The following is a 22,462-nucleotide window of genomic DNA, read 5'->3' on the forward strand; positions in this document are numbered from 1 at the left end:
TTCCACTGCACCTGGTTGTTAGTTCATTCAGTTAGGTTGTTAGAAAAGCAGACTGGTTGTTAGTTCTATCAGTTAGGTTATTAGAGAAGCAGACTGGTTGTTAGTTCTATGAGTTAGGTTGTTGGAGAAGCAGACTGGTTGTAAGTTCTATCGGTTAGGTTGTTAGTTATATCAGTTAGGTTGTTAGTTCTATCAGTTAGGTTGCTATAGAAGCAGACTGGTTGTTAGTTCTATCAGTTAGGTTGCTATAGAAGCAGACTGGTTGTTAGTTCTATCAGTTAGGTTGTTAGAGAGGCAGACTGGTTGTTAGTTATATCAGTTAGGTTGCTAGAGAGGCAGATTGGTTGTTAGTTCTATCAGTTAGGTTGGTAGAGAAGCAGACTGGTTGTTAGTTCTATAAGTTAGGTTGCTAGAGAAGCAGACTGGTTGTTAGTTCTATCAGTTAGGTTGTTAGTTCTATCAGTTAAGTTGTTAGTTCGATCAGTTTGGTTGTTAGTTCTATCAGTTAGGTTGTTAGAGAAGCAGACTGGTTGTTAGTTCTATCAGTTAGGTTATTAGAGAAGCAGACTGGTTGTTAGTTCTATCAGTTAGGTTGTTAGAGAAGCAGACTGGTTGTTAGTTCTATGAGTTAGGTTATTAGAGAAGCAGACTGGTTGTTAGTTCTATGAGTTAGGTTGTTGGAGAAGCAGACTGGTTGTAAGTTCTATCGGTTAGGTTGTTAGAGAGGCAGACTGGTTGTTAGTTCTAACGGTTAGGTTGTTAGAGAGGCAGACTGGTTGTAAGTTCTATCAGTTAGGTTGTTAGAGAGGACGACTGGTTGTTAGTTCTGTCAGATAGGTTGTTAGTTATATCAGTTAGGTTGTTAGAGAGGCAGACTGGTTGTTAGTTATATCAGTTAGGTTGTTAGAGAAGCAGACTGGTTGTTGGTTCTGTCAGTTAGGTTGTTAGAGAAGCAGACTGGTTGTAAGTTCTATCAGTTAGGTTGTTAGAGAGGACGACTGGTTGTTAGTTCTGTCAGATAGGTTGTTAGTTATATCAGTTAGGTTGTTAGAGAGGCAGACTGGTTGTTAGTTATATCAGTTAGGTTGTTAGAGAAGCAGACTGGTTGTTGGTTCTGTCAGTTAGGTTGTTAGAGAAGCAGACTGGTTGTTAGTTCTATCAGTTAGGTTGTTAGTTATATCAGTTAGGTTGTTAGTTCTATCAGTTAGGTTGTTAGTTATATCAGTTAGGTTGTTAGTTATATCAGTTAGGTTGCTAGAGAGGCAGATTGGTTGTTAGTTCTACCGGTTAGGTTCTTAGTTCTATCAGTTAGGTTGCTAGAGAAGCAGTCTGGTTGTTAGAGAGGCAGAGTGGTTGTTAGTTCTATCAGTTAGGTTGTTAGAGAAGCAGACTGGTTGTTAGTTCTATCAGTTAGGTTGCTAGAGAAGCAGACTGGTTGTTAGTTCTATCAGTTAGGTTGTTATAGAAGCAGACTGGTTGTTAGATGTATCAGTTAGGTTGCTATAGAAGAAGACTGGTTGTTATTTATATCAGTTAGGTTGTTAGTTCTATCAGTTAGGTTGCTATAGAAGCAGACTGGTTGTTAGTTCTATGAGTTAGGTTGTTAGAGAAGCAGACTGGTTGTTAGATGTATCAGTTAGGTTGTTAGAGAAGCAGACTGGTTGTTAGTTCTATCAGTTAGGTTGTTAGAGAGGCAGACTGGTTGTTAGTTATATCAGTTAGGTTGCTAGAGAGGCAGATTGGTTGTTAGTTCTACCGGTTAGGTTCTTAGTTCTATCAGTTAGGTTGGTAGAGAAGCAGACTGGTTGTTAGTTCTATAAGGTTAGGTTCTTAGTTCTATCAGTTAGGTTGGTAGAGAAGCAGACTGGTTGTTAGTTCTATAAGTTAGGTTGCTAGAGAAGAAGACTGGTTGTCAGTTCTATCAGTTAGGTTGTTAGTTCTATCAGTTAGGTTGTTAGTTATATCAGTTAGGTTGCTAGAGAGGCAGACTTGTTGTTAGAGAGGCAGAGTGGTTGTTAGTTCTATCAGTTAGGTTGTTAGAGAAGAAGACTGGTTGTCAGTTCTATAAGTTAGGTTGTTAGTTCTATCAGTTAGGTTGCTAGAGAGGCAGACTGGTTGTAAGTTCTATCGGTTAGGTTTTTAGAGAGGCAGACTCGTTGTTAGTTCTATCAGTTAGGTTGTTAGAGAGGGCGACTGGTTGTTAGTTCTGTCAGATAGGTTGTTAGTTATATCAGTTAGGTTGCTAGAGAAGCAGACTGGTTGTTGGTTCTGTCATTTAGGTTGTTAGTTCTATCAGCTAGGTTGTTAGTTATATCAGTTAGGTTGTTAGTTATATCAGTTAGGTTGCTAGAGAGGCAGATAGGTTGTTAGTTCTACCGGTTAGGTTCTTAGTTCTATCAGTTAGGTTGCTAGAGAAGCAGAGTGGTTGTTAGTTCTATCAATTAGGTTGCTAGAGAAGCAGACTGGTTGTTAGTTCTATCAGTTAGGTTGTTAGAGAAGCAGACTGGTTGTTAGATGTATCAGTTAGGTTACTATAGAAGCAGACTGGTTGTTAGTTCTATCAGTTAGGTTGCTATAGAAGCAGACTGGTTGTTAGTTCTGTCAGTTAGGTTGTTAGAGAGGCAGACTGGTTGATAGTTCTATGAGTTAGGTTGTTAGAGAAGCAGACTGGTTGTTAGTTCTATAAGTTAGGTTGCTAGAGAAGCAGACTGGTTGTTAGTTCTATCAGTTAGGTTGTTAGTTATATCGGTTAGGTTGTTGGAGAGGCAGATTGGTTGTTAGTTCTACCGGTTAGGTTCTTAGTTCTATCAGTTATGTTGCTAGAGAAGCAGAGTGGTTGTTAGTTCTATCAGTTAGGTTGCTAGAGAAACAGACTGGTTGTTAGTTCTATCAGTTAGGTTGTTAGAGAAGCAGACTGGTTGTTAGATGTATCAGTTAGGTTGTTAGTTATATCAGTTAGGTTGCTATAGAAGCAGACTGGTTGTTAGTTCTGTCAGTTAGGTTGTTAGAGAGGCAGACTGGTTGTTAGTTCTATGAGTTAGGTTGTTAGAGAAGCAGACTGGTTGTTAGATGTATCAGTTAGGTTGCTATAGAAGCAGACTGGTTGTTAGTTCTATCAGTTAGGTTGCTAGAGAAGCAGACTGGTTGTTAGATCTATCAGTTAGGTTGCTATAGAAGCAGACTGGTTGTTAGTTCTATCAGTTAGGTTGCTATAGAAGCAGACTGGTTGTTAGTTCTATCAGTTAGGTTGTTAGGGGCAGACTGGTTGTTAGTTATATCAGTTAGGTTGTTAGAGAAGCAGACTGGTTGTTAGTTCTATCAGTTAGGTTGTTAGAGAAGCAGACTGGTTGTTAGTTCTATCAGTTAGGTTGTTAGAGAAGCAGACTGGTTGTTAGTTCTATCAGTTAGGTTGTTAGAGAGGCAGACTGGTTGTTATAGAAGCAGACTGGTTGTTAGTTCTATCAGTTAGTTAGTTCTATTGGTTTGATTGCTATGCAGGCTGGCTACGTTCTTATCCCTTGCTTGCTAGCTAGAAAACTACGGCTTACATGATCATGTCAGATAGAATCACATCAACGTAGCTGCATTTGTTTAATCTGTTTTCTAGTGACATTTATTTGGATACATCTATGCTACTGTTAATACATAATGCCTGTTGAGGGGTGGCACATTTAATATCAATATTACTACCTACATTTCATATAACTATCACTACCTACATTTCATATATTATTTTTAGTGGCGGAAGAGAAGGTAGAATCGAGTGGATTTGGTGCATTGATGGGCTGATCTGGCCCTAAAATGGCAGCCTTGGCTCAGTTCAGGCTGCCAGATCTGGGCTGAATGACTCCGGCCTACTCTGTACAGTCATTCATTTGGGACTCAGACCGGACCCAGCTACTAGACCAGGGCCTAGTCTGTACAGTCATTCATTTGGGACTCAGACCGGACCCAGCTACCAGACCAGAGCAGTTTTAGATCTGTAGTAACAGGAAATCAGCCCAGATGTTTGTGCTACCTGGGTAAATGACTAAAAAAACATGTCTGATATGTCTTGAGGTGCACAATCGTTCCAACACTCTCAGGCAGCAAGTGCAGAGACCTTAAAACCGGTGTGATGTGTTCTCCGTCTGGTCTTGGTCAGTAGCATTCTGTATGTTTTGATGTTCAGACCTGAATCTGTCTACCTCGGTGTTCACTAACCCTTTTCCTAACATTAAAATAATTAAACTAATACATTAATTCAACTAATTCTCCTAACCTGCTATGAAACAGTCACTGCCATATCGAAGTATTGTGTAAATACACCACCCTACAGCACCACCACCCTACAGCACCACCACCCTACAGCACCACCACCCTACAGCACCACCACCCTACAGCACCACCACCCTACAGCACCACCACCCTACAGCACCACCACCCTACAGCACCACCACCCTACAGCACCACCACCCTACAGCACCACCCTACAGCACCACCACCCTACAGCACCACCACCCTATAGCACCACCTTACAGCACCACCACCCTACCACCACCACCCTACAGCACCACCACCCTACAGCACCACCACCCTACAGCACCACCACCCTACAGCACCACCACCCTACAGCACCACCACCCTACAGCACCACCACCCTACAGCACCACCACCCTACAGCACCACCACCCTACAGCACCACAGCACCCCACCCTACAGCACCACCACCCTAAAGCACCACCACCCTATAGCACCACCTTACAGCACCACCACCCTACAGCACCACCACCCTACAGCACCACCACCCTACAGCACCACCACCCTACAGCACCACCACCTTACAGCACCACCACCCTACAGCACCACCACCCTACAGCACCACCACCCTACAGCACCACCACCCTATAGCACCACCTTACAGCACCACCACCCTACAGCACCACCACCCTACAGCACCACCACCCTACAGCACCACCACCCTAAAGCACCACCACCCTACAGCACCACCACCCTATAGCACCACCTTACAGCACCACCACCCTACAGCACCACCACCCTACAGCACCACCACCCTACAGCACCACCACCCTACAGCACCACCACCCTACAGCACCACCACCCTACAGCACCACCACCCTACAGCACCACCACCCTAAAGCACCACCACCCTAAAGCACCACCACTCTACAGCACCACCACCCTACAGCACCACCACCCTACAGCACCACCACCCTATAGCACCACCCTACAGCACCACCACCCTACAGCACCACCACCCTACAGCACCACCACCCTACAGCACCACCACCCTATAGCACCACCCTACAGCACCACCACCCTACAGCACCACCACCCTACAGCACCACCACCCTACAGCACCACCTTACAGCACCACCACCCTACAGCACCACCACCCTACAGCACCACCACCCTATAGCACCACCTTACAGCACCACCACACCCCAAACTGTCCTGTCTGTCACGGACAGCACCCTACAGCACCACCACACCCCAAACTGCCCTGCCTGTCACAGACACCACCCTACAGCACCACCACCCTACAGCACCACCACACCCCAAAATGTCCTGTCTTCCACGGACACCACCCTACAGCACCACCACCCTACAACACCACCACACCCCAAACTGTCCTGTCTTCCACGGACACCACCCTACAGCACCACCACCCTACAGCACCACCACCCTACAGCACCACCACACCCCAAACTGTCCTATCTTCCACGGACACCAACCTACAGCACCACCACCCTGCAACACCACCACACCCAAACTGTCCTGTCTTCCACGGACACCACCCTATAGCACCACCACCCTACAGCACCACCACACCCCAAACTGCCCTGTCTGATCAGACAACAACACAGAAGGAATAATGTTGTGTCCTACCTGTCATTATCAATGAAACACTGATGAACAGAATCCCAAAACACCAGACCGCCGAGGTCGGAAAGGTCTTCATTTCACGAACAAAACAAGTCTGACTCCAAGGTAAAGCTGTTTGTAACTGGTCAATAAAACTATTAGGAGTTGAGAAAAATAAACCAAAACAGTTGAAAGGCTAATTTGGCAACAAACAGAATGTACCACTGCGTCTGTTCCAGAAATAAAGGAGGAAAAGGGTGGGGGAGTTTCACACTTTACTTTCACTTTCACTTACAGTACTTCTAGTTGAATATCATCTCGGGATATCTAGCTCCATCTAGTGTTCTGATATGGACATTAACTTCATTAACTTCATGTCATTTCGCGATATCTAGCTCCGTCTACTGTTCAGATTTTTTGGGAAATGTAACCTTGGCAAGTCAGTTAAGAACAATTAAGACGACCTACTCTGGCCAAACCCGGACGACGCTGGGCCAATTATAGGCAGCCCTATGGGACTCCCAATCACGGCAGGCTGTGATACCCTGGTTTGATTCCAGGCTGTGTCTGTAGTGACGCCTCAAGCACTGCCTTGAGACCGCTGCGCCTCTCGGGACATATTGGAACAATAGTGAATATTAGGAAGCCCTGATACAGACATTAACTTTGTCAAATGTCCTAAAAACAGATGTGCACAAATAGGAATCGTGAAATAAATGTGACAACAAGTAGGCTGTAGTAAATATTTCAATTTGCAACAAACTTGCGATGTGAAATTTTCCCATGAACGTTGATGATATAAAATGTGACTTTCACTGTCAGTTGTAGTCTAACTGGTGTGAGCAGTATGGCAGAAATTACACTCATTTTTATCAGAGATGTTGTCATGTTGTGTTGCTACCATGCTGTGTTGTAATGTGATGCTGCCTTGCTATGTTGTTGTCTTAGGTCTCTCTTTATGTAGTGTTGTGTTGTCTCTCTTGGCGTGATGTGTTTCTTGTCCTATATTTGTATTTAATTTATTTGTATTTTTAATCCGCAGGAGGCCTTTTGGTTGGCCGTAATGGTAAATAAGAATTTGTTCTAAACTTTATTTGTCACATGCACCGAATAAAACAAGTGTAGACTTTACAGTGAAATGGTCACATGACCAGCCCTTAACCAATAGGTGTAGACCTCACAGTGAAATGGTCACATGACCAGCCCTTAACCAATAGGTGTAGACCTCACAGTGAAATGGTCACATGACCAGCCCTTAACCAATAGGTGTAGACCTCACAGTGAAATGGTCACATGACCAGCCCTTAACCAATAGGTGTAGACCTCACAGTGAAATGGTCACATGACCAGCCCTTAACCAATAGGTGTAGACCACTAGGAGCGCTGCTATTTTCTCCTTTGCTTATTGCCTTATAGAGTTGGTTGAGTGCGGTCTTAGTGCCAGCTTCGTTCTGTGGTGGTAAATAGTATGAATAATATAGATGAGAACTCTCTTGGTATATAGTGTGGTCTACAGCTTATCGTAAGGCCCTGGAGGCTGTAGGGGGAACCTGGAATGGAGCATTCAGAAGAAACTCTGGAGGCTGTAGGCCTGGAGGCTTTAGAAGATACTAATGGCCCTGGGGGCTGTAGGGGGAACCTGGAATGGAGCATTTAGAAGATACTCAAGGCCCTGGAGGCTGTAGGGGAAACCTGGAATGGAGCATTTAGAAGATACTGAAGGCACTGGGGGCTGTAGGGGGAACCTGGAATGGAGCATTTAGAAGATACATAAAGGGAAGTGAATGAAATTAAAAACAGAGTGGTTGTGATGTCATTCAGAACAGATTAAAAAACAGGCTACATGATTGAGGAAAATCATTTATTTATTTCTATATGCTACAAAGACAAAATCAATATCTTTCCTCAATGATTCATTGAAAAATAATGGTTTTGCACAAAAACACAATAAAACAAAAGCCTACATTAGTTATGTTGAAACAAAATAACATAATGAGACCAAAATGGGAAAATATAGTACATAATTATAATAATTGAATTCTCCTCTCCTGTATGTTTTCTATCTCTGTAACATGTAACGGTATAACATTATACTGAACCTGTAACAATAATGCCTGAACCTCAACACCTATCAGTTGATCTGTATAGACATGAGAAGTGAAGGCATTTACAATGTATCAACCATAATGCTACACAGTATATGACCAGTATATGACTGATGTTAAAGGACAGCTGCTGAATGAATAATACAACACACATTATATTAAAACACATTCCAATCAGAATAATACATGTATCAGTTAATAGATCACATTTGATCAAATGCCACTATTGTTCCAGCAGGTGGAGCTACAATGTAACAACATACAGCATTGTGACTCACAGTTCTATATTAGAATTCCATGAGAGTTAGAGTTCCATTCTGATGGTTGTTATGGTGATCAGGTGATCTCAGCCTCACTTTTCTTCAACACGATCACCTGTTCAACACAGAAGTAGTTCATCAGTGTGGCCTTGTATTTACTTATCCAATACAGAACCACTTAGAAATGTAAATCATATCAGATGATTTACTAGTCAATACTGTGCTACTTAGAATTCTATCAAATTACTTCCAATGAGGCTCCTGCTTATGTCCAGTTCTCCCTTATCAATACCAGGGTTATTTACTAATTATCAATATAGGGCTACTTACTAATGATCCATACCTGGGCTTTTTACCATTTATCAAAACCAGCACTATTTACTATTTATCAACTTATGTCCAGCTCTCTCCAATCAATACCAGGGCTAATTTACTATTTATCGATACCATTCACTCTACTTCTACTAAGAGGTGATATATTATAGTACACACTGTGTTCAGAATACCATATTGTGGTAGTTAATCCATGCTACTTTCTACTTCTACTAAGAGGTAATATAATATAGTACACACTGTGTTCAGAATACCATATTGTGGTAGTTGACTCTAATCCATCCTACTTTCTACTTCTACTAAGAGGTAATATAATATAGTACACACTGTGTTCAGAATACCATATTGTGGTAGTTGACTCTAATCCATCCTACTTCTACTTTCTACTTCTACTAAGAGGTAATATAATATAGTACACACTGTGATCAGAATACCATATTGTGACCCTGCAGCTGTTGTGTTGTAAGGTAGAAACTCACCTAATTGGTCTTGGTGGGTCTTCCTGGGTACCCTGGTTTACCCTAAACAGACAATTATCAACACTTAAAACATGGTTCAATCAGAGATACAGTTATCAACACTTAACAACATGGTTCAATCAGACGTAGTTATCAACACTTTACAACATGGTTCAATCAGAGATACAGTTATCAACACTTTACAACATGGTTCAATCAGAGATACAATTATCAACACTTTACAACATGGTCCAATCAGAGATACAGTTATCAACACTTTACAACATGGTTCAATCAGAGATACAGTTATCAACACTTTATAACATGGTTCAATCAGAGATACAGTTATCAACACTTTATAACATGGTCCAATCAGAGATACAGTTATCAACACTTTATAACATGGTCCAATCAGAGATACAGTTATCAACACTTTACAACATGGTTCAATCAGAGATACAGTTATCAACACTTTACAACATGGTTCAATCAGAGCTACAGTTATCAACACTTTACAACATGGTTCAATCAGACCTACAGTTATCAACACTTTACAACATGGTTCAATCAGAGATACAGTTATCAACACTTTAACCTGTTGATCCTACCCCCTACTTTTTCGAACATTCTGTTAAAAATCGCGCAACATTTCAGCGCCCTGCTACTCATGCCAGGAATATAGTATATGCATATGATTAGTATGTGTGGATAGAAAACACTCAGACGTTTCTAAAACTGGTTAAATCACGGCTGTGACTATAACAGAACGTGCGTTTCATCATAAAGCGCAGGAAAATCTGATCACTGAAAATGGGAAAATATATCAATGCGCCACTTGAATGTATTGTTGAATGGAAACCACATTACCTGGAGCCGAGATTGCAATTCCTACAGCTTCCACACAATGTCACCAGTCTTGTCAATTGCCTAGGCTTTGTTTCTTGGTCAAACGAAGAAGAGACAGCCCATTTCTTCCGGTCTCCGACCGGGTGTTTTGGTCTTGAAATATCCTGAAATGATTTGAAGACATGGAGCTATTGAATATAGATCGCCCCGTGATCAATTTGATCGATTTTTAACGTTTACTAATACCTAAAGTTGCATTACAAAAGTATTTCGAAGTGTTTTGTGAAAGTTTATCGTGGACTTTTTTTATTTAAAAAAATGACTTTGTGTTATAAAACGCTGTTTTTTTCCTTGATCACACAGTCTTCATAGATCGATATCTAGGCTATATATGGACCGATTTAATCGAAAAAAAAGACCCAATAGTGATGTTTATGGGACATCTAGGAGTGCCAACAAAGAAGATTGTCAAAGGTAATGAATGTTTTATATTTTATTTGTGCGTTTTGTGTAGCGCCGACTATGCTAATTATTTTGTTTACGTCCCCTGCGGGTCTTTTTGGGTGTTGCATGCTATCAGATAATAGCTTCTCATGCTTTCGCCGAAAAGCATTTTAAAAATCTGACTTGTTGGCTGGATTCACAACGAGTGTAGCTTTAATTCAGTACCCTGCATGTGTGTTTTAATGAACGTTTGAGTTTTAACGAGTGCTATTAGCATTTAGCGTAGCGCATTTGCATTTCCAGATGTCTAGATGGGACGCCTGTGTGTCGGGGGGACGCAAGAGGTTAAACATGGTTCAATCACAGCTACAGTTAATCAACACTGCAGGTAGTTACAGCAAATACATGTTAATACCACGTCAGCACATATTTCTTGGGCAGGATTTAGAATTTTGGATGAATGAGCTTTAATTGGTAGTATTGGATAGAAAACACTCTAAAGTTTCCAAAACTATTAGAATAATTTATGTGAGTGTAACAGTACTGATATGGCAGGTGAAAACCTGAGAAAAATCCATCCAGGAAATTGAATTATTTTCACGTGGCTGTTTTTCAACTCAACGCCTAAAGAGAATCCAATGGGTTAGGAATCAGATTGCAGATCCTAGATGTTAAAACCTCTTGGTGTTCGGGGGCAGTATTTTCATTTTTGGGAAAAAAACATTCCCGTTTTAAACGGGATATTTTCTCAGGAAAAGATGCTAGAATATGCATATAATTGACAGCTGTGGATAGAAAACACTCTAACGTTTCCAAAACTGTAAAGATATTGTCTGTGAGTATAACAGAACTGATGTTGCAGGCGAAAGCCTGAGAAAAATCCAATCTGGAAGTGCCCCAGGTTTTGAAAGCTCTGCGTTCCAATGACTCCCTTTTCAGCTGTGAATGTACCATCAACAAGCTTACGCTTTCTACGTATTCCCCAAGGTGTCTACAGCATTGTGACGTAGTTTTACGCATTTCTGTTGAAGAATAGCCGTAGGCAGCCACATTGCGCAAGTGGTCACATTGTGGCTCCGAGAGAGATTCTCGCGTAAAATACAGAGGTAGCCATTACTCCAATTGTCCCGACTGATATATTATCGAATAGATATTAGAAAAACACCTTGAGGATGGATTCTAAACAACGTTTGTCATGTTTCTGTCGATATTATGGAACTAATTTGGAATAATACGTTTGCCTGCTGCTAGCAAGGCATAATGCTATGCTAGGCTATGATAAACTTACACAAATGCTTGTCTAGCGTTGGCTGTAAAGCATATTTTGAAAATCTGAGATGACAGGGTGATTAACAAAAGGCTAAGCTGTGTTCCAATATATTTCACTTGTGATTTTCATGAATAGGAAGATTTTCTAGGAAGATTTATGTCCGTTGCGTTATGTTAATTAATGTCAGATGATGATAACGGTCCCGTTCACGGGATGGGCGTCACTACAGGTTAACAGTCTTTAGACATGGTTTCAGGCTTTTATTTTGAAAAACAACAAGTAAAACGCCATTTTGGTAAGTGGACAGGGGAAGTATGCAGACCTGATTTATTTTCTTTTGAAAACGGTATTGTCCGGTTCAACAGAGTCTCTGGTGGCACAGCTAGCGCTGCGGTGCAGTGCCCTAGACCACTGCACCACCCGGGAGGCCCGTTTTGACAAACTTTACCGTCACTTTAAGAATGTTTTTGTCTGCCTGTTGTGACCACTTTGAGCCAGTGGATTACTGAACAAAATGTGCGAACAAAACAGAGTTTTTGGGACATAAAGATGGACTTTATTGAACAAAACTAAAATTTACTGTGTAACTGGGAGTCTTGTAAGTGCAACCATATGAAGATCATCAAAGGTAAGTGATTCATTTTATTGCTATTTCTGACTTTTGTGACTCCTCTACTTGGCTGATAACTGTAGGTAATGTTTTGCTAGCTGAGAGCAGTTTTTCTTTAACCTCGTTGAGCATTCTGCACTGTGAGCTTGCAGTCATCGTTGCAGATGGCCACTCCTAGGGAGAGTAGCAACAGTACTGAATTTTCTCCATTTACAGACAATTTGTCTTACCGGGGACTGACGAACATCAAGGCTTTTAGAGATACTTTGTAACCCTTCGCAGCTTTATGCAAGTGAACAATCCTTAATCTTAGGTCTTCTGATATCTCTTTTGTTTGAAGCATGGTTCACATCAGAAAATGCTTCTTGTGAACAGCAAACTCAAATTTGCAGCTCTAACCAATATCTCCAATCTTGTCTCAAGACTCCAGGTTAGATGACTACAAACTCCAAATTCGTTGGACAAGTCATTAGCCTAGTGGTTCACATATGTTTTCCAACCTACACTGTGAATGTTTAAAAGATGTATTCAATATAGACAAGAAAAAGACAATAATTTGTGTGTTATTAGTTTAACCCTTGTGTAGTCTTAACATCATGTATACTCCCCTTGTCCTAAGGGTAAAAAAACCTGCCTTCACTAAACCCCTAAAATAAAGCATCTTAAAAACTTATTTGGGATCCTTCCACGGGACGGTTGAGGTAACGTAGGCTAATGCCAATTGCATGAGGTTGTAAGCAACAAGAACATTTCCCAGGATATAGACATATCTGATATTGTCAGAAAGCTTAATTTCTTGTTAATCTGCACTGTCTAATGTACAGTAGCTATTACAGCGAAATAATACCATGCTATTGTTTGAGGAGAGTGCACCATTTTGAACATGAAAAGTTATTCAAAAACAAATTAGGCACATTTAAAATGTTGAAAAGCAATACAATGGTTCATTGGATCAGTCTAAAACTTTGTACATACACTGATGCCATCTAGTGGCCAAAATCTAAATTACTGACCTGGGCTAGAATAATACATTATGGCCTATCTCTTGCATTTTAAAGATGGTACAAAAAAAATACAAAATAATGTTTTTTTCTTTTACCAATAAACAAAACTATTACATCATTCATTTCAAACATCATGCTACATCATTCAAAACAAACACAACATGCTACATCTGTAACGGCTTTCTTGTGGTGAAGGAGAGTCGGACCAAAATGCAGCGTGATGATGATTCATGATATTTTAATGAAGGAAAAAACTATACATGAAGAAACTACAAAATAATGAAACCGAAACAGCCCTATCTGGTGCAAACACAAAGACAGGAACAATCACCCACAAAACACTCAAAGAATATGGCTGCCTAAATATGGTTCCCAATCAGAGACAACGATAAACACCTGCCTCTGATTGAGAACCACTCCAGACAGCCATAGACTTTGCTAGATACCCCCACTAAGCCACACACCCAATACCTAACAAAACCCCAAGACAAAACACACCACAATAAACCCATGTCACACCCCGGCCTGACCAAATAAATAAAGACAAACACAATATACTTCGACCAGGGCGTGACAGAACCCCCCCCCCCCCTAAGGTGCGGACTCCCAAACGCACCTCAAAACAATAGGGAGTGTCCGGGTGGTCGTCTGTCCATGGTGGCGGCTCCGGCGCGGGACGTGGACTCCACTCAATCAATGTCTTAGTCCCTCCTCCTCGCGTCCTAGCTAGGATACTCCACCCTCGCCGCCGACCATGGCCTAGTAGTCCTCACCCAGAACCCCACTGGACTGAGGGGCAGCTCGGGACTGGGGGGCAGCTCGGGATTGAGGGGAAGCTCAGGACTGAGGGGAAGTTCGGGACTGAGGGGAAGCTCGGGACTGAGGGGAAGCTCGGGGAAGCTCGGGACTGAGGGGAAGCTCGGGGAAGCTCGGGACTGAGGGGAAGCTCGGGGAAGCTCGGGACTGAGGGGAAGCTCGGCACTGAGAGGAAGCTCGGCACTGAGAGGAATCTCGGCACTGAGAGGAAGCTCAGCACTGAGAAGAAGCTCAGCACTGAGAAGAAGCTCAGGCAGGTAGTTGGATCTGGCAGATCCTGGCTGGCTGGCGGTTCTGGAAGAGTCTGGCTGACTGGCGGATCTGGAAGAGTCTGGCTGACTGGCGGCTCTGGCTGCTCCACGCTGACTGGCGGCTCTGGCTGCTCCATGTAGGCTGACAGCTCTGGCGGCTTCTTACAGACTGGCAGCTCTGGCGGCTCCGTGCAGACTGGCAGCTCCGTGCAGACTGGCAGCTCCATGCAGACCGGACCAAAATGCAGCGTGATGATGATTCATGACAAACACAATATACTTCGACCAGGGCGTGACAACATCATTCAAAACAAACACAACATGCTACATCATTAAAAACAAACACAACATGCCACATCATTAAAATCACATCACAACATCATGCTACATAATTCATAACAAACACAACATCCTATAGGCATTCATAACAAACAACATGCTACATCATAACAAACACAGCATGCTACATCACAACAAACATAACATGCTACATCATTCTTAGCAAACATATCACAATACATGACTCATAACAAACACATCTTGCTACATCATTTATAACAAACAACATGCCACATCTTTAATTACAAACACAGCACGCTACATATTTCATAACAAACACAACAGGCTAAATCATAAGAAACAACATGCTACATCATTCATAACAAACACAAAATAATACATCATTTATAACAAACACAACATGCTACATCATTCATAACACAACATGATACATCATTCATAACAAACACAACATGCTACATCATTCATAACACAACATGCTACATCATTCATAACACAACATGCTACATCATTCATAACAAACACAACATGCTACATCATTCATAACAAACACAACATGCTACATCGTTCATAACAAACCAAACTTCCTACAGCTATCATAACAAACACAATATGCAACATCATTCATATCAAACACAACATTAAACATCATTCATAACAAACACAACATGCTACATCATTCATATCAAACACAACATGCTACATCATTCATAACAAACACAACATGCTACATCATTCATAACAAACACAACATGCTACATCATTCATAACAAACACAACATGCTACATCATTCATAACAAACACAACATGCTACATCATTCATAACAAACACAACATGCTACATCATTCATAACAAACACAACATGCTACATCATTCATAACAAACACTACGTGCTACATCATTCATAATATACAGTTGAAGTCGGAAGTTTACATACACCTTAGCCAAATACATTTAAACTCAGTTTTTCTCAATTCCTGATATTTAATCCTAGTAAACATTCCCTGTCAGTAGGTCAGTCAGGATCACCACTTTATTTTAAGAATGTGAAATGTCAGAATAATAGTAGACAGAATGATTTATTTCAGGTTTTATTTCTTTCATCACATTCCCCGTGTCAAGTGTCAGTGTGCAGAAGGTAGGACAGAGTCAGGCGCAGGACACAGACCTGAGTAAGAAAATGACTTTACTCGAATAAATCACAAAATAATTCCACGCAGGGAATCCAGCTCACAGAAATAGCGAACACTTAACAAAGAACAATCACGCACAAAACCATGTTGGAACCAGTTAAATAGGGAATAAATAATGATGTAATGGGAACCAGGTGTGTCCAATCAAGACAAAATAAATGGACGAAACGTAGTTCGGTGGCGGCTAGAAAGCCGGTGACGTCGACCACCTAACGCTGCTTCGGCGGAAGTCGTGACACCCAGTTTGTCAGAAGTTTACTCAATTAGTATTTGGTAGCATTGCCTTTAAATTGTTTAACTTGGATCAAACACTGTCTGTCTGTCTTCACTGCTGAGTAGACAGGGTCTGGAATGACCTTCTGACCTGTGTCTCTGTCTGTCTGTCTTCATCGCTGAGTAGACAGGGTCTGGAACAACGTTCTCTGAAAGAAACACATAAACAGGTTACTACTGACACAGTAAAAACATATTTACTTCAGAAATATGAGGGGAGTGTTGTTGGTCTCTCCCTTCTTCCTACCTCTCCTCCTGTTGTGTTGTCTCTTCTCTGTGTGGTTGATGTCAGCATAGGTCACATCACCTGGACCAGATCCACCTGGAACTAGACACAGGATAGAGAGGATATTAACACAGACTGGACCAGATCCACCTGGAACTAAACACAGGAGAGAGAGAGGATATTAACACAGACTGGACCAGATCCACCTGGAACTAAACACAGGAGAGAGGATATTAACAGAGACTGGACCAGCTGAGAGAGGACAGTCACATTAACACAGAATGGACCAGCTGAGAGAGGACAGTCACATTAACACAGACTGGACCAGCTGAGAGAGGATATTAACACAGACTGGACCAGCTGAGAGAGGATATTAACACAGACTGGACCAGCTGAGAGAGGATATTAACAGAGACTGGACCAGCTGAGAGAGGATATTAACACAGACTGGACCAGCTGAGAGAGGATATTAACACAGACTGGACCAGCTGAGAGAGGATATTAACACAGACTGGACCAGCTGAGAGAGGACAGTCACATTAACACAGACTGGACCAGCTGAGAGAGGACAGTCACATTAACACAGACTGGACCAGCTGAGAGAGGATATTAACACAGACTGGACCAGCTGAGAGAGGACAGTCACATTAACACAGACTGGACCAGCTGAGAGAGGATATTATCACAGACTGGACCAGCTGAGAGAGGATATTAACACAGACTGGACCAGCTGAGAGAGGACAGTCACATTAACACAGACTGGACCAGCTGAGAGAGGATATTATCACAGACTGGACCAGCTGAGAGAGGATATTAACACAGACTGGACCAGCTGAGAGAGGACAGTCACATTAACACAGACTGGACCAGCTGAGAGAGGACATTAACACAGACTGGACCAGCTGAGAGAGGATATTAACACAGACTGGACCAGCTGAGAGAGGATATTAACACAGACTGGACCAGCTGAGAGAGGATATTAACACAGACTGGACCAGCTGAGAGAGGATATTAACACAGACTGGACCAGCTGAGAGAGGATATTAACACAGACTGGACCAGCTGAGAGAGGATATTAACACAGACTGGACCAGCTGAGAGAGGACAGTCACATTAACACAGACTGGACCAGCTGAAAGAGGACAGTCACATTAACACAGACTGGACCAGCTGAGAGAGGATATTAACACAGACTGGACCAGCTGAGAGAGGATATTAACACAGACTGGACCAGCTGAGAGAGGATATTAACACAGACTGGACCAGCTGAGAGAGGATATTAACACAGACTGGACCAGCTGAGAGAGGACAGTCACATTAACACAGACTGGACCAGCTGAGAGAGGATATTAACACAGACTGGACCAGCTGAGAGAGGACAGTCACATTAACACAGACTGGACCAGCTGAGAGAGGACAGTCACATTACCACAGACTGGACCAGCTGAAAGAGGACAGTCACATTAACACAGACTGGACCAGCTGAGAGAGGATATTAACACAGACTGGACCAGCTGAGAGAGGATATTAACACAGACTGGACCAGCTGAGAGAGGATATTAACACAGACTGGACCAGCTGAGAGAGGATATTAACACAGACTGGACCAGCTGAGAGAGGATATTAACACAGACTGGACCAGCTGAGAGAGGACAGTCACATTAACACAGACTGGACCAGCTGAGAGAGGACAGTCACATTAACACAGACTGGACCAGCTGAGAGAGGACAGTCACATTAACACAGACTGGACCAGCTGAGAGAGGATATTAACACAGACTGGACCAGCTGAGAGAGGATATTAACACAGACTGGACCAGCTGAGAGAGGACAGTCACATTACCACAGACTGGACCAGCTGAGAGAGGACATTAACACAGACTGGACCAGCTGAGAGAGGATATTAACACAGACTGGACCAGCTGAGAGAGGATATTAACACAGACTGGACCAGCTGAGAGAGGACATTAACACAGACTGGACCAGCTGAGAGAGGATATTAACACAGACTGGACCAGCTGAAAGAGGATATTAACACAGACTGGACCTGATTTGGTGCTGATGCATATTCACCTGAGAGAGGTTTGTAGCATGATGTACATACATCAACAGCATCCTCTCGGACACTCTAGACCCACTCCAATATGCATACCTCCCCAACAGGTCCACAGCAATCTCAATCGCACTTTACACTTCCCTTTCCCACCTGGACAATAAGATAATAACCTACATGAGAATGTTGTTCATTGACTACAGCTGAGCGTTCAACACGATAGTGCCCTCAAAGATTATCAAAAAGCTAAGGACCCTGGGTCTAAACACCTCCCTCTGCCCCTGGATCCTGAACTTCCTGACGGCCGCCCCCAGGTGGTAAGGGTAGGCAACAACACATCTGCCACGCTGATCCTCAACAACCTCTCCCTCAATGTGAGCAAGACAAAGGAGCGTCCTGACCTGTTGCATCACCGCCTGGTACGGCAACTGCTCGTGATCTGACCGTAAGGCGCTACAGAGGGTAGTGCAAACGGCCCAGTACATCACTGGGGCCAAGCTTCCTGCCATCCAGGACCTCTACACCAGGCGGTGTCAGAGGAAGGCCCTAAAAATTGTCCAAGACAACAGCCACCCCAGTCATTGGTTAGAGCCTGTAAGTCAGCATTTCACTGTGAGGTCTACTACACCTGTTGAATTCAGCATTTCACTGTAAGGTTTACACCTGTTGTATTCAGTATTTCACTGTAAGGTCTACTACACCTGTTGAATTCAGCGTTTCACTGTAAGGTCTACTACACCTGTTGTATTCAGCATTTCACTGTAAGGTTTACACCTGTTGTATTCAGCATTTCACTGTAAGGTCTACTACACCTGTTGTATTCAGCATTTCACTGTAAGGTCTACTACACCTGTTGTATTCAGCATTTCACTGTAAGGTCTACTACACCTGTTGTATTCAGCATTTCACTGTAAGGTTTACACCTGTTGTATTCAGCATTTCACTGTAAGGTCTACTACACCTGTTGTATTCAGCATTTCACTATAAGGTCTACTACACCTGTTGTATTCAGCATTTCACTGTAAGGTCTACTACACCTGTTGTATTCAGCATTTCACTGTAAGGTCTACTACACCTGTTGTATTCAGCATTTCACTGTGAGGTCTACTACACCTGTTGTATTCAGCATTTCACTGTAAGGTTTACACCTGTTGTATTCAGCATTTCACTGCGATGTCTACTACACCTGTTGTATTCAGCATTTCACTGTAAGGTCTACTACACCTGTTGTATTCAGTATTTCACTGTAAGGTCTACTACACCTGTTGAATTCAGCGTTTCACTGTAAGGTCTACTACACCTGTTGTATTCAGCATTTCACTGTAAGGTTTACACCTGTTGTATTCAGCATTTCACTGTAAGGTCTACTACACCTGTTGTATTCAGCATTTCACTGTAAGGTCTACTACACCTGTTGTATTCAGCATTTCACTGTAAGGTCTACTACACCTGTTGTATTCAGCATTTCACTGTAAGGTCTACTACACCTGTTGTATTCAGCATTTCACTGTAAGGTTTACACCTGTTGTATTCAGCATTTCACTGTAAGGTCTACTACACCTGTTGTATTCAGCATTTCACTGTAAGGTCTACTACACCTGTTGTATTCAGCATTTCACTGTAAGGTCTACTACACCTGTTGTATTCAGCATTTCACTGTAAGGTCTACTACACCTGTTGTATTCAGCATTTCACTGTAAGGTCTACTACACCTGTTGTATTCAGCATTTCACTGTAAGGTTTACACCTGTTGTATTCAGCATTTCACTGTAAGGTTTACACCTGTTGTATTCAGCATTTCACTGTAAGGTTTACACCTGTTGTATTCGGCGCACGTGACGAATAAACTTTGATTTGATTTGTGGTGTTATAGTGTTATACAGTATTACAGTACCTGTGGTGTTATAGTGTTATACAGTATTACAGTACCTGTGGTGTTATAGTGTTATACAGTATTACAGTACCTGTGGTGTTATAGTGTTATACAGTATTACAGTACCTGTGGTGTTATAGTGTTATACAGTATTACAGTACCTGTGGTGTTATAGTGTTATACAGTATTACAGTACCTGTGGTGTTATAGTGTTATACAGTATTACAGTACCTGCGGTATTATAGTGTTATACAGTACTACAGTACCTGTGGTGTTATAGTGTTATACAGTATTACAGTACCTGTGGTGTTATAGTGTTATACAGTATTACAGTACCTGTGGTGTTATAGTGTTATACAGTATTACAGTACCTGTGGTGTTATAGTGTTATACAGTATTACAGTACCTGTGGTGTTATAGTGTTATAAGGTATTACAGTACTTGTGGTGTTATAGTGTTATAAGGTATTACAGTACTTGTGGTGTTATACAGTATTACAGTACCTGTGGTGTTATAGTGGGATACCGTATTACAGTACCTGTGGTGTTAGTGTTATACAGTATTACAGTACCTGTAGTGTTATAGTGTTATACAGTATTACAGTACCTGTGGTGTTATAGTGTTATACAGTATTACAGTACCTGTGGTGTTATAGTGTTATTCAGTACTACAGTACCTGTGGTGTTATAGTGTTATACAGTACTACAGTACCTGTGGTGTTATACAGTATTACAGTACCTGTGGTGTTAGTGTTATACAGTATTACAGTACCTGTGGTGTTATAGTGTTATACAGTATTACAGTACCTGTGGTGTAATACAGTATTACAGTACCTGTGGTGTTAGTGTTATACAGTATTGCAGTACCTGTAGTGTTATAGTGTTATACAGTATTACAGTACCTGTGGTGTTATACAGTATTACAGTACCTGTGGTGTTAGTGTTATACAGTATTACAGTACCTGTGGTGTTATAGTGTTATACAGTATTACAGTACCTGTGGTGTTATAGTGTTATACAGTATCACAGTACCTGAGGTGTTATAGTGTTATACAGTACTACAGTACCTGTGGTGTTATAGTGTTATACAGTATTACAGCACCTGTGGTGTTATAGTGTTATACAGTATCACAGTACCTGTGGTGTTATAGTTTTATAAGGTATTACAGTACCTGTGGTGTTATACAGTATTACAGTACCTGTGGTGTTATAGTGTTATAAGGTATTACAGTTCCTGTGGTGTTATACAGTATTACAGTACCTGTGGTGTTATAGTGGGATACAGTATTACAGTACCTGTGGTGTTATAGTGTTATACAGTACTACAGTACCTGTGGTGTTATAGTGCTATACAGTATTACAGTACCTGTGGTGTTAGTGTTATACAGTATTACAGTACCTGTGGTGTTATAGTGTTATACAGTATTATAGTACCTGTGGTGTTATAGTGTTATACAGTACTACAGTACCTGTGGTGTTAAACAGTATTACAGTACCTGTGGTGTTATAGTGTTATACAGTATTACAGTACCTGTGGTGTTAGTGTTATACAGTATTACAGTACCTGGGGTGTTATAGTGTTATAAGGTATTACAGTCCCTGTGGTGTTACAGTGTTATACAGTATTACAGTACCTGTGGTGTTATAGTGTCATACAGTATTACAGTACCTGTGGTGTTATAGTGTTATAAGGTATTACAGTACCTGTGGTGTTATACAGTATTACAGTACCTGTGGTGTTAGTGTTATACAGTATTACAGTACCTGTGGTGTTATAGTTTTATACAGTATTACAGTACCTGTGGTGTTATAGTGTTATACAGTATTACAGTACCTGTGGTGTTATAGTGTTATTCAGTACTACAGTACCTGTGGTGTTATAGTGTTATACAGTATTACAGTACCTGTGGTGTTATAGTGTTATACAGTATTACAGTACCTGTGGTGTTATAGTGTTATTCAGTACTAGAGTACCTGTGGTGTTATAGTGTTATACAGTATTACAGTACCTGTGGTGTTATAGAGTATTACAGTACCTGTGGTGTTATAGTGTTATAAGGTATTACAGTACCTGTGGTGTTATAGTGTTATACAGTACTACAGTACCTGTGGTGTTATACAGTACTACAGTACCTGTGGTGTTATAGTGTTATACAGTATTAAAGTACCTGTGGTGTTATACAGTACTACAGTACCTGTGGTGTTATACAGTACTACAGTACCTGTGGTGTTATACGGTACTACAGTACCTGTGGTGTTATAGTGTTATACAGTACTACAG

At 41.7% G+C, this 22,462-nt stretch overlaps 2 protein-coding genes across 2 annotated transcripts in view; both read right to left on the reverse strand.

Moving 5' to 3' along the window:
* LOC135574211 (butyrophilin-like protein 3) overlaps nucleotides 1-6,140 on the reverse strand; it is a 32,190-nt gene extending 26,050 nt beyond the window's left edge. The window contains exon 1 of the mRNA XM_065025141.1: nucleotides 5,890-6,140. Coding sequence (XP_064881213.1) covers nucleotides 5,890-5,962 — 73 coding nt within the window. The 5' untranslated portion in view covers nucleotides 5,963-6,140. The remainder of the gene's footprint in view (nucleotides 1-5,889) is intronic.
* LOC115118359 (butyrophilin-like protein 10) overlaps nucleotides 1-22,462 on the reverse strand; it is an 804,641-nt gene that overhangs the window by 690,780 nt on the left and 91,399 nt on the right. The gene's annotated exons all lie outside the window — the stretch shown is intronic.

This window comes from Oncorhynchus nerka, linkage group LG12, assembly GCF_034236695.1.
Source record: "Oncorhynchus nerka isolate Pitt River linkage group LG12, Oner_Uvic_2.0, whole genome shotgun sequence".
NCBI classification, from domain to species: Eukaryota; Metazoa; Chordata; class Actinopteri; order Salmoniformes; family Salmonidae; genus Oncorhynchus; species Oncorhynchus nerka.